This window comes from Lissotriton helveticus, chromosome 4_1 (genome assembly GCF_964261635.1).
Source record: "Lissotriton helveticus chromosome 4_1, aLisHel1.1, whole genome shotgun sequence".
Taxonomy (NCBI): domain Eukaryota; kingdom Metazoa; phylum Chordata; class Amphibia; order Caudata; family Salamandridae; genus Lissotriton; species Lissotriton helveticus.
Window position 1 is genome coordinate 786,061,262 of NC_136063.1, and position 13,807 is coordinate 786,075,068.

General features: G+C 42.5%; 1 protein-coding gene across 1 annotated transcript in view; it reads right to left on the reverse strand.

Moving 5' to 3' along the window:
* RMC1 (regulator of MON1-CCZ1) overlaps window positions 1–13,807 on the reverse strand; it is a 266,564-nt gene that overhangs the window by 51,469 nt on the left and 201,288 nt on the right. Inside the window, exons 17-18 of the mRNA XM_078687420.1 lie at window positions 4,158–4,262; window positions 2,817–2,885 (exon numbers count right to left, since the gene is read on the reverse strand). Of these exons, the coding sequence (XP_078543546.1) occupies window positions 2,817–2,885; window positions 4,158–4,262 (174 nt within the window). The remainder of the gene's footprint in view (window positions 1–2,816; window positions 2,886–4,157; window positions 4,263–13,807) is intronic.

Sequence of the window (13,807 nt, forward strand, 5' to 3'; positions counted from 1 at the left end):
AAATAGGCATGTTCAGCTGCCTTCTCTTCAACTTTTAGTTGGTATCTGAGGAGGCGGCAACTGCTTCCCCTGGCTGTCTTCCGCAAAAAGATCAAACAAGCTCTTCCCATCACAAGTTAGACTCTTACCTTTTCCTGGGACTCTGGCATAAGGGACAGTGATGTAAGTCATTAATGCTGGTCCTGGACAGACTGGTGTTCAAACTCGTGGTGGCAGTATCAACAAGGCCTTGAAATGTGAGCAGTTTGTACTCCACAGACATCTTGCAAGGATTAAGCATGTACTTAAAGCATACTCCTCTCCAGCTAAGTCTGGAAGCATGGAGAAGTACCCATCAACATTGTGATAAAGGTCCAGCTCACCATGATGGCACTGGCTTGGTTAGCGAGATCGCTTGACTGAGCTCCCATTTCACCAGCAGGGTATTCGTGGCCAGAACGACCCAGAATGGGCATTTAAGAAACCTATTGATGGCTCTACTTGACAAGATTTGACCGTCACAAGGCTTTTGGGAACAACAGCTTAGACTTCTCACATGACTCGGGTGCAGGACTGGTGTGTGACAAGGTTGCGACTGGCGAGACAATGGAGTGAACGTTGTTCCATTCTGATGGTCACAGTCCACCAAAGTGGTTGCACAAGACAGGATGATGTTGCATTAACACGGTGTGTGTAGTGTGTGTGTGTCTTTTGACAATACTTTTGCAGCCAGTTACGTCACCCTCAAAGGAACCACATGGTGGATATGACCTACTCCACCGCTCCCCATACTAATCCCATTAAGCAGGTCACACAGAGGTTGCCCTTGAGGTCTTCTCTCTAGCTTCAGGTGTAGGGAAAGATGGATCTTTGACTTAACTGTCTTTTACCAGGTGATAGTAAGAGCCTCCTTTCAGCAATACTATTTTTGGAATCATGCTGACCAGTGGTACAAGCCTGTAGCCTGAGAAAGCCGGACTTTGGCACAATGACCCTCTTCAAGTAGCTGGAACTTGGTTCAGAAGTTGATACAGCAGGCAGTGATCACACAAGGCAGGCCTTCTTTCTTTTCCATAGTTTGCAGCAACTGAAATCTTTACCCACAATCCTTTGCATTTAGTTCGGACTCACATCCAGTGGAGCAATTCTTTATATGTTTGTGTGCTCAGGCATCAAGTTTTTCTGGCTTACTGGGCCAGAATTTATCCATGCATCATTGGGAAGAACGGTGAGTTAGCTGTAAACTACTCCAAACTGGTGCAGCATCTAAGTTTGCAAGGGATCCACTCAGGTTCCAGTGCATCTTGGTTTACTCTGGTTTTCAGAGTGCTGATTCCATGGTGATAACAGACATGGCATAATATGGATCTGACTGGGACAGTCAGGAACTTGTTGCTGGACTTCATTCCTTTTCTACCAGAGGTGACAGGGAGTTGGAATGGGCAATAAGCGCATCATCTTTGGTCAAGTGGTACCAGTGTCCATGCCCTTGACCAGTCTGTATGAAGGTAATGAATCCTTAGAGACCACACGCCGAGATTCCAAAATGTACCCAGTTACGTTCTGGGGAGAGTGAATGTTCCCAGTCATGGCAGACTATACGGATTTACTAGGGAGTGCCAGCAGGCAGCCCCACAAGTTTGATTTTAGAATCAAATGCCTGTAGACGACAGGTATTAATCAGCTGCCACCAAGTGTTTGACTTTTCATGATCTGAACGCTAGTACAGTAATAACCCTTCTTAAAAGGAGTACACCTTTGAATTGTGGAGTTCTCTGCTATTGAATAAAAGTGTAACCAAATCCTGCAGAGCCAAGGGACTCAGTAGGTTATTATAATGCCTGTCAGAATGATTAAAGGAACAAGGTGGCACAGTGCAACTGTGCCAGGGCCATTCAAACATGTGCTTTGCAACAGTGGTGGAAGCCTGCACACAGTGATTGCATACTGCACAATAACTCAAAGAAAAGGCATCATGCCTGTGAACTCAGGCTCCAGACTCACATTGGCAAGACTTGAAACACTAAACAAACAATGGCTGCTATGTTAAACTGCCTTTGGGGTCAATAGGGATATGTTGACCATACAATATGGAGCAATTACCTTCTGTATCTAGTGTAAAAGTGTACAACAGTTTTTGTGCACTCAAAGCGGACTTTAATGTTGAAGTTAACTGGAATGGATCTCCCTTGACAGAGCCATCTACTCCCTTCCAAAACTGACAAACCTTTTATTTTCACTAGAAAGAGTTGCATTGTGCTTTACTCACTCCAGAAAATTCATTTTAGAACTGCATAGGTCAAGTATTAATATCTAATTACATGAAATGGATTCAAAATCTAGTGATCATCTTGCCACACATCCTTTCTAATGTGATCAAATAAACCAATCAAGTCCTTGTTGGCCCATTTTAGGCATCACCAGCAGCTATATTCAGAAGTTCTATACAGAGCATCTCAAAGTGAAACTATCCACCTACCTCCAAGTGAAGCGGCCTTCTATAAATTGCTCTCCATTTGCTCAAACTATGGTTGCAAAACCTAATGCAGCTAGGGCAATAAGATGTTTGAAATTACCCAAACTCTATTCTTCCAGTAATCAATCTTTTCAGTACGGCCAGAAGGTAAACTCGATATAATGTCTACTGAATTTACTGAAATTCCCCAGATATATTTCTCAATAAAGTATGGATACTGATTTTACATTTAGTTCTTACGCTGCAGCTAATTCCTTCACCGACTCTAAACGCTAAAACATCAATACCCTTTCTTTAAGAACTTTACACAATCGTTTCTCATTCATACATGGGTTTCATAGTACAGTTTAAGGGTTCTCACCTTAAGCATATCCAGAGAAAGCTGATGTGCAGGGGGATAAATACTCTCTAGGGTGAGTAGTTGACATGCCTTGAAAAAACAATAAAAAAAGTTAATATCTTCAAACTGAAAGGAAGAAAGAAATTGGTGTATGTTTATGCAACAGTTACAATATACTGGCTAAATTATGGCAAGCACAAGAACACTTTAGTAGCTTTAAATGCAGATCTCTATACTAATAATGGCCACACATCTAATGTTGGTTTTCAAAGTCCTAACACATTCTGGACTATATTACTGCCTCAAGATATAACAAGCAATAATACAGACAATAAAAAGACACAATGCATGCAGTCTCTGTATCCTCCTTTGGACTGGCAACAACAATCATTGGGGGACTGGTGGGGCATAACTGTCTACTTAGCTGTTGGATGGTTTTAAAAAGCATAGGTCCAACAACATCCATATTCTGTCCTTTGAAGTCATTATTTAATCATATGTGATTGATATTATGTCATTATCACAGCGTGTAAAATTTCTGGCAATTTGTCACACAGTGGAAGAAGGCGACGTTACTATCTCAATATCCCACGCCAGGTCCTGTTGAGTGAGGCTCAAGTCCATCATTAAGGACAGTCGAATTAAATAGAGATTCTGACTTTCCCTCACTGAAGTTGATCTATAATAGTTGTCAGGGGCCTTGCTCTATCACACTGTATGTCATCCCTGAACTTGCTGTTTTTATGTATTTTCTATTCTGGTACCATGCTATTCTGACCACTGGACTCCAGAAGAGATGGTACAATGTATCTTTACTGCACTCCACTCCCTTTTTAATGGTAACATAAGGTGAGATCTACTTATGTTTTTTACGGATACCAACGGTGGGGTGAAAACATTTAGTGATCCAATAAAGCTCAGCGCCTAGAGACCCTTACGGGTAATTGTGCGCTTTACAAATGTGGACTTTACTTTTTACTTTTTACACTCCAGAGCATCTCTACATCTCATCCCATCAGTTAGGCTTGCAGTAGAGAAACAACAGCAACCAGTGCAGACTTATCATATATACGTTTGCTCATGAACTAAAGAGTCGACACAGGATTAGAAACCTTACCTACAGGGAAATCATACACCCACAAATGTCCTTTTGAAAAGCCATTAACCCCACTGTAAATTATTTGAAATGTATGGAAGATTTTAAATATCAAAGTAGCTAAATGAATGAGTCTTAAACGTGGATCACTGATAGTTATACAGGTATTAAATACATTAAATAACTTGATTACCATTTCAAAGCGCTACTGTCAACTCCCTTAATACAGTGACTGGAATAAATCGAGAACCATTTAAAATACGTACCAGAGGCTTGGAATCACTGAGGACATGATACTGTAGGAACTGGTGCAGCATGTAAAAGAGTTTGTGGTGGACGAGGGTTTTGATGACTAACTCATACAGGTAATGCTGTAAGGAGAAGATTAGAGGATGTTTTAGCTGATGGTATTTGCCAAGTGGGAAAATTCAGAGTAAAATACGGCCTTTCAAAACCATAACGTATTGTAAATGCCAATTTAAAATATACTACACTCTATTAATTTAGAGGAATTTGCTAAATAGTTCACTTTAAAATGTAAAGTATTCCGCTTTAGGTCTAAATGTTATCAAAATCCTGAAGTTGCACTGTTAGCCAAGGCATCAACAGTGCTGTCGTTTTATGCCGTAATGCAAGATCTGGTACTAGGGTCCTAGTTCACTTAGAGGTTATTGGATTTCAATTGTTACAACTGGAATCATTTACTACCGAGTGCCCCGAGGCCAATGTACAACTGGACCACAAACTGGATATCCAAGTCCCCCGCCCCCTGCACTCAACGTTCTCAGGATAGTGGAGCAGAACAGGCCAAGGCTTACTCAAGGAGACAATTTAGGTTAGACACTCAGAACACTGTACACTTCAATGTCTCTTAATAATTTACTCTCCAGTCAGTGCTTTACTTTATGAAAGGAAAGCACTTTAATAGACATACACAAAATATACTAAAGATAAAAAAAATCATATACAACGAAATTCAGTACTCTTGATTACTTCCGAGCCTCAGATCAGACCCCAAACTCTAAATCATACACTGTATGTTAATGTTAGAGTCTATCACTAAGGTTAGCCAGCTAAGGCAGTGCTCAGAGCCACCAGTTTCAACTTTACAAGCACAGACCACAGTATCACAAGTCAATTGTTGTCAGTTGTTCAATAGGTAAAATTCATGAGTGATCGTAATTTCTGAACTTTTGAGTCTGCACTAGTCCCCCCCTCAAGAAGTGTGCAACTCAAAGAGTGACTGGTTTCATATGCTACTTTTCAAAGCAAAATGTATCTTTGCACAGCAGTGATCTGAGTTTTAGTTGTTGGCACTGGACAGTGCGAAGTGCCCACCCAAATCCTTGGAAGCAGATGGCATTCTTAAAAGGGTACTGGAATGCAATTTGGTGCCCAGTGTCTGTTCACAGTACACTGGATTCCACTAGTCCACAGACTATTCAGTGGTGTGGGAGGATTGCATTTTGTTATAGTCCTGGTACACCAGTGTCTTCGCGGTATGGCACAAGAAGGTTTAAGGTCATAACTTGGAAGCCACTGTTTGCAGTTGGAATTTTTCAGGGACCCCAACAGGTCCAGAGTCATGGCCTTCAGCAAACGGTGCAACTTAGAAAAGGACTGCGGGTTGAAATGTGAATATCTTGAGAACAGCGTAAGCTGTAAAGATATGGTAAACAAACCTCTATTCACAACAACCTCTGACGACGTGCCAAGGGTTGAACCCAACGTAACCCTGGAAGCCACAGAAACGATCAAAGTCACACACAGGTTTTCCTGCAACACAGACACGTGCAGTGAGGAAACAGGCAATAGATACTTGCTCAGCTGTGGGGAAATGTTTTGTAGAATGCAGTCAAGAAGCCATCAGCTATAGTGCAATGCCTTCAAGGCCTTGTATATTTATCTCAAGCCAATGGGTTTCTTCTATGGAATCCTTTATCTCCTCTGACAAGGACAACCAGGAATAGTCATCTAATTGGGACTCTGTGTCTTCACAACACTCTACCCCCCCTTATCCTTTTGCCTTCCCCTCCACACCAAACTGCCTCGAATGCCTGTTGCTCCTGTTTGGTGTGTTTTTTTATGAAGCAGCTTATTTATTTGTTTGACTATTCCACAGCACGTCCCCCTGACGAAGGACCGTTCTGGTCCAGAATGCATTGTGAATACTAACTGTGCTCAAAGAAGGAAAAAGCAGCAATTGTACAATTGTTTATATGGATTTGAATCATGGATTTTTTTATGAATTGTCTGGTTTGACATATTTAATTAGAAGATTAAAATGAAGCAAAAAGTTGTATGGAAGATTTCACATTGAATGCGTTGACTGGTGAAAATCTGAAAAGGCTGTAGAAGTGTGTCTGGCTTTGGGACCATTCACAAGTTTGGGAATCAGAATTTTTCATCTTCTCTCTGTGGTAACGCTATCGCTTAGGCTATATTGACTCCTGTCTTGTTACAACTCTTATAAAAATATTGTCCAAATTTCAAAATGGCGAACTCCACTGTGTTTGTTCTATAAACTCTTAGCTGGCCCCGGATCATTGCTAAACATCAGTCTCAAGCACTTCTAACTTTTCTGCAACTTTACTTTCTTCCAACTTTTTCTCACTTTAGTCACACTTGTGCTAATGGCCATGCCCCTGCTATGGCGTAAAGCATTACAGGTTGTGGTGTATGACATTTCTCCCAGTTTATTGTGGAAGAATTCTTCTCTTTCATCATCGATGTCTTATGAACCAGATTCCTAAAGACATTCATTTGGAATCTTTTCCCCAGATATCCCAATCAGTGTGTGATCCCAGTGATCTATCTATATATACAAGTTCATGCCTATGTCATTGACCTGAGAAGTGAGTGGGTCACCAGGAAACAGTCAACACAGGAGAGGGTGTGTGAATGTGGGAGTGTCTGTGAGAGCGTGTGTGCGTGTACAAATGTGTGGTTATAAGTAACTATGCCCAAATGAGCTGCGCTTCTGCTCCTTTAAAAGACTAATCATTTTCTGCTGCTGGTTGGTACCGGTACCAAATATCGTTAATGGAGGCTTGCCTCTGTTGCCCTGCAATCTGTCCTTGTGTGGCAATACGTTCTCTCAAGGGGCCCTTGATCAGAGTGCACATTTTTGTGTAGCCTATTATATATTGGTTAGAAGCGCCAGATAACCCGCACTATGGGTCGAATCAAACGTTTAATCCGGCTTCATTTTCCTGTGATGTCTTAAGAGTGTGGGCTTAGCCAATTGTTGCACCTAAAATGCAAGTATTTTTTAAGCCACTCAACCATTATCTGTTCAAATTCCATCTAGATGTCCAAGCCGCAAGAGGCACTACATCTCTAAAATTTCAGTTTTCTTCATGGGGGGTGGCAGGGTGGGGGGGGGCGAGGGGGGTTGCATCAGTCAGATATCTGAGCATCTCAAGCCTATCTCTGGCAGAGTGTGTTCTCTGCTCCATGTCCTCCAAAAACAAGTAACCTGCCTTACTTGCCTGTGCTGTAGGCTGCCTTGTTCCTTCTGCCACTTCCGTAACATTGGGTGGTTCGGCTAGTGGCCACCCTGCAAGCTGGCCATAAACTCCACGAGATGGCACCTGCAACCCCCCCCCCCCGCCGCCCCCATGCCTCTGGGACCTGCCATATTCCCTGCTATACTACCAAAGCTAGGGGTTTAGTCCACCTTCTGTTCGTGCCCCTGGATAGCTCCTCCATCTTGTTGCTTGGGCCCCGGATTACGCCCTGAAGAGATCCTATGCCTCTGCCACTATGGTGCTTCCATCATGCGAAGGCTAGGAGGACACTCAGGTTCTTTGTCCCACAAGAGCTAATCAGTTGTGTCTCTAGTTAAGCGGGATGTCTCACCCATATGGCCTAGAGTTCCCTCATTTCTTCCAAGCCAGGGTAAGCTCTAGGATCCCCATGTGCCACATTAGTAGCTTTAAGTAGGTCCGGTGGGGGCAATTCCCCAGCCCTTAGTGAATAACTCCAAGCTAGGCTCAACCCGAAGTCAAAGTATAACATTTTAGTGCAGTCCCACTGCTTTGTTCACTAGAGATTATAATGGTGTTTTCAACAGTCAGTCATCCAGGTAAGGGTGATGCATACCCTTTTCTGGTGAAGGTAAGTGACCACCAGATCTACTGAAGATGTAAGGGGCAGGTTTGAGGCTGAATGGTAGTGTGTTGTACAGATAGTTTTGTCCATGTACCATGAAACACGAGTGCTTTGTGTGCCCGCGGTGTGTGGATATATGAAAATAGGAGTCCTTCAAGTCTTTGTGCTCTTGAACATCTTTTTTGTTAATGGCTTATAATTGGCCTTGTGGGGGGAGCCATTAAAGATTCATCTCTGCTGAGGAATTGGTTTAGTTTCCTGAGATCGAGGATGGGGGAGCACCATGCTGTCATTTTATTCAACAAAAATAATACTGAATAAAAGCCCTTGCTTCTTTAGGTCTTCAGCACTTCCTCCACAGTATTTTTTAATATTAGTTTCAGAATTCCTACCAAAGTGAACTCAGATGTGGGTGATGTTCCTTCTTCAGGACGGTGGTTAGATTGTTCTGAACAAATTCAATACAAACGCCATAGCTTATGACATCACTCAGCTGGGCTGGGAGATGCCCCTGAACCCTACCCACTACTGCTCTTTACTGTGCAAGTAGGATTCCTGTTGGCAGTCTTGCTCTTCTGGCTTACTGTGCCTCCCATTTGAGAAGTCTTCTCTAAATGGTGGTTTAGTTTGGGCTCCCTGTTGACTCTGACGTTTGATGCATTGGGCATATAGCATTGGTAGAAGCCTGGGATCTTGTCTGTAATGACAGTGACTCTCGCATTCATAACTTTCCCCTGGTCCAGAGGGTTGCCTCCTGTGCATGAGTATGGGGTGAAACCTTGTAGAGTCCCTACAGATCTTGCTCTGACCGTGCCAGTCCTTAAAGATTGAAGTAAAACATTTATATTTCTCAAACAGGCTGTGTCTGTAGAATGGCATACTCTGTATGCGTCACTCTATTTCTGGTCCCAACAACGCATTCACAGCTATTCCCACTCCAGTGCAAATCCACTGGAAAAATGTCTGAAATCGGGAGAAGGGAGTGTTTGCCAGGAGGATAGTTTTGTCTGAGGTTTCACAATATTCAGGTAATTCTCAAGAAAAGGAGATTTGTTGTGACATAACAGTCTGTTGAACATGACAAAATGGCAGTTGGATTGCCCAATTTTTATAATGTGCTTGCAAAAGCATGCTCTCTTTTTCTATTTATATCTAACTTTATGATCTTGCAGCACTTTGCAAAAGAGTACAGTTTGTGGACTTTCTTTGCTCCTCAGTAAAGGTTACAGACTCTGCTTTTACTTGGTAAGACATTACAAAAAATGGGGTAGCCCAGTAATGGTCAGTGACCTGGGCACAATTTAATACAAAAAACAATGGTCCTTGACCCGAATTTAGAAAGAGATAAATCAAATCCCTTGTTGGAATATTCATAAATTATTTCCAGAGCTATTAGAATTAATTGTGTGAGCTCCTGAGTAATTAATACATCATTTGAAAAGAAAGAAACAAAATGTGCAACTCCCTGTAATTGAAAACACCATATATTTTTATTTCAAACTGGTGAGACCGTTATTTAAACACGTCATATTTTTGGGGGTAGGTTGCTCCAAGGGGTAGATAACGTGCAAAAAGGGGAGAAAGGTGCTCAAGTGAAATGTGGTAGGAAGGGGACTCAAAGTAGGTGACATAGGAGAGAGTAATTCATACAATTTATATACAAAAGGATCAGTTGTAATTCACCGTCCTACAAAGCCTAGCCGAGTACAATTCATATGCAGTTTTTCAATAGTTTTGATATACATAGAATGTATCATTCATAAAGCACGTGGGGGGTAATGGGTCCAGGCCCTTAGCTGGATGGGGTATTCGTCGACGTTTCGATCCGTCTTATAGCCATCAGGTAGTCAAAGCCTTGGCTGTGTGGATCTTCATCAGGACTGGGTGGGGCAACCTTATAGGGTGGGGTCTAGTCACCCACCCTCTGGTCGTGTCAAGATATGGGCTTTAAGTCACGCTAGTGTAGTCATGGCTGGAGTAGTTGCGCAGTCACTGTATAACTTAGTAGAAATGGGGTCAATCAATGTGCTATTGTGGCCTTGACATGACAGACGGTGGATCATCCCGGATTCATTCCCTGACCAGCACTGATGCAATTCGTCTGGGGAACATATTAGATAACCCTTTCCACCCACATTGATTGACCCCGTTTCTACTAAGTTATACAGTGACTGCGCAACTACTCGAGCCACAACTTGTGGTGCCTCTTTCGACGCATAAGAAGATCTTGACACATAAGAAGGCTCCAGTAGCATGAAGCAATAATGGGTTTGTCCTTAGGTGTGTAGGGCTACAGTCTTTCTGGCTGGATCGCTGTCTGGTCAAAGGACTGAGGCGCAGCTTTCTTGTGATTTACTGCTCATCACTTGCTGTTCTGTTTAACCTGTTAAGTTTCCTTGAGAAGAAGTCTCACGACACGTGATACATGGCTTGCTCCTTAAAAACAGCACGCTAGACTTTGGTGGAGGGCTGGGGTCATCTCAAATGATATTCCCTTTAGCATGGGTGACTATTGCTACCATGACACTACCAAAAGTTGGTGGCAGCAAATTATTATAAGGGGACAAGCCATTTTTTTCTGAACCATAGTAAACAGACTGCCTACCAGCATGCCATCGTAAATCTGTGGACTGGATCACATGGGCACAAGTGAGTTAGCATAACAGTGTTACAGTTCTCATCATAATGTATGGCACCCATATGGTTGTACTGAACGTCATGAGGTTAGTGGTAACAGGAGCTTGCTGTCTTTCCTCTCCCTCCACACCCCAGTTGCACTACTTCTCTCATTACCACCCCCTCCCCCCAACCCTCGAAAATGTCAAGTGCAACTATCTAGTTTGAATACCCATTAATGATGGTGGAGAAAGAGTTATTTTGTTTTTCTCTGAGATGACTAAACCAGTTCAAAACTTTTAAGATGTGAGCAAAAAGGACATAATTGCATAGCCTAAAGGTAATGCCAGGATGTATGCCTTCTACTATGAAGAGAGGGCACTTGCCCCAACCCGTGCTTTGCGCTGCTGAAAAGAAATGCCAGAATTTAAATCCACAAACCCAGAAAGTTGGCATTCAGCCACTTGCCTAGAGGAGGTTGGAGATACAGAGACTGCCAAGAGCAGAAGCCAACTAACCAATTACTCCCCAGCTAGACCAGTGGTAGCCCCATGACATGTCTCCAAAGCAGATTCACTTTTTCCTACTACACTCTGCCTTACATGTAAAAAGAGGAAAGTCTGAGGATTGTTTTTGAGCAGGAAGGTCTCTTTTCCGGCACAAAAACAATCCTGCCTACAAAACAGGTACCATTGCACCACGATGCAAGGGTGTCTGAGTTGGTACAAGGCATAAACATTGTGCACCAGTGCAAGGAAAGGACAGGAATGTGCAATATAAAGTTAAATATGGCGAAATACTGACCTCTTCCTTTATGCATAGCAGCAAGGTGCCTTGCTGTGTTGCGTGAAAGTTTGATAAATCTGGGCCTAAATTCCTAAATTTTGTCAAAAATAGTATAATTCTAAAAAACCTCAGCAGCCCCTGCTTTCAACCTGTGTCTGGACAGATTACACTGTGATACACCTAGAAAAAAACGGTTATTAAGGAGACACAGAAAAATGGGCGGTCAATCCCAAAAAGGCACTGTCCAGAAAAATCATTCTTTTTTTTTTGTTTGATGTTTTTTGCCAATCAAACATATTGGGTAGCTTGCCTCTAATAACCCGCTTTCCTTCATAAGGGGAAGGTGCAGCCGGTGTATTTCTAGGCACCAGATCAGAGCCAATAAATGGAATCAGGTTTTCTAGAGATGGGGTCACACGAATTAGAGGAGCAATGTGAGATCCTCGGTGCAGTTGGGGCTCACTCGTAGTCAATCATTAGCCTCCAGTGAAGAGCAATCTGCTAAAAGAGTATGTGTTTGCATAGCAGGTTGGCTACACTGGCTGTCAAGTGAAAATCACCTAAATTGTACAGAGGAAGTTTCAGGCAGGCAGGTACGGAATTCCAGGACAAGAAGGTTTTCTGTCAGATCAGCCCCATTAAGGGTAAGCTCAATGTGATCTAGCGGTTTGGGAGGGAAAGGTAAACCTCTGAGCCCTGATAATATCATCCCGTATAACTGAACTTCAGCCCCTGACATGGTGATTCCAATGAATGGCATTGTTTGTCAGGGAGTCTGCATTTTCGACCCCATTTCTAGAGTCAAGCTTGGGCACATTAACCATGTAGATTTTGGGGGCTTCGAACAGGTTAAGAATGTTTGAATGGGTCGGCCTATGTTGTACACTATATAGGGGATGTTGTGCCTGGGATGAAGAGGTAGGTCTGGTGTGATGTGGTTTGCCTGCGTTGCTGCACTGTTATGGCGGACGTTTAGATGGCTGATGCTAGAGTTGGTTGGACGCTTAGCCATCGGGAGGAGTGGCGCTGGCTTATGAGATGGGACTGCAGGAGGGGGCAGGTTGGGACCGGCAGGGCAGGTACTCTTGCCATGAGCAACTGCCTCACATTCATTATGATTAACCTGAATGGGCTGTAGGAGGTGACCTGTCTTAGGATTGAAGGAAAGCGAGGGGAGTTAGGTCCTGGGACTTGTAGTCAGTTGGACCATATATACTTGAGTAAGGAAAAGAATTTACCAACTACAAATTGTTTTAAACCCACTATTCAAGGGAAAAAACAAACCAAGTGATACTCCTAGGTAATGGGGGTATATTTTATTCGTACCCTTTCAATGTATTTTTATTTTTTGAAGTGTAAACGTATTGTATGAAAAGGACACTTTACGTTCTCTCACATTTATAGCAATTTTTCATTATATATACAAATATACAATACAATTAAACAATACAACACTTACATAAACACACTTTTGTTACCATATATACAGACTGTTATTTCCCGAAAAGGGGCAAGGGTCAAGCTTTCGACGCACGAAATGATTCAGCTATGAACAAAATGCAGTTTTTTAACAATTCCTACCCCATAAATTAATTCTGTGGTCTACTAAACAACTAATAGCTAATCTTTTTCTGTGTGCCGACGCGTTTCGAACTCGATGTATTCAATTGTCGAGTTCTCATCAGGGCTCGATCTCTTGAATTTTTCTAGAAATATATAAAACAAAGTGTTTTTACTCATTAATCTATACTCCGTCTGCTTTTCATCTAAATACTCTAGTGTCACAGTTTTTTACCTTTGTCCCAGCAGCCGCCGGTCCGCAGGTACTTTGGTTACTTTCAACTGGAATGACTTGGACCTGTAGGTGGGTAAGGGAATTGTATAACTTCCTCTTCAGTTTGCATACAAATGAGAATGCACATACTTTAATTTGGCATACCTCAAGGTGTGGGCAGAGATCTGTGAAGACCCTCCGAGTTGTTTTTCTCTGTTCTTCACGATATTTTAACTGCCTAAAAATGACAGTGCATTACTTGAAAGTTTATATTCATTGACCTCAAAACTAGAGAAGGAGTTCAAAACTCGAAAAGACATACCTGGCGTTTTCGCCTAATTCGAATATGGGCTGCAGCGCTTCTCTGTTTCTTCTGCGTGTCAGCCTAAAACGGTATAGCAGTACTAAGCATTTTTGTCTAATTTGATTCTTCGATTTTTCACAAAGAGGCATTACACACTCGATAGGGCATACCTGGCGTTCGCGCCGGTTTCAACTTTAACTGCAGCGTCTCTGTGTATTCTACGTGAATTTCAAATTCCCATCCGCGGTCGAAATACCCGCTATTCTCCTGTGTATGTAAATATGAATAGAATTTAATTTAATTTCGGCTCCGGGCAGCGAAGT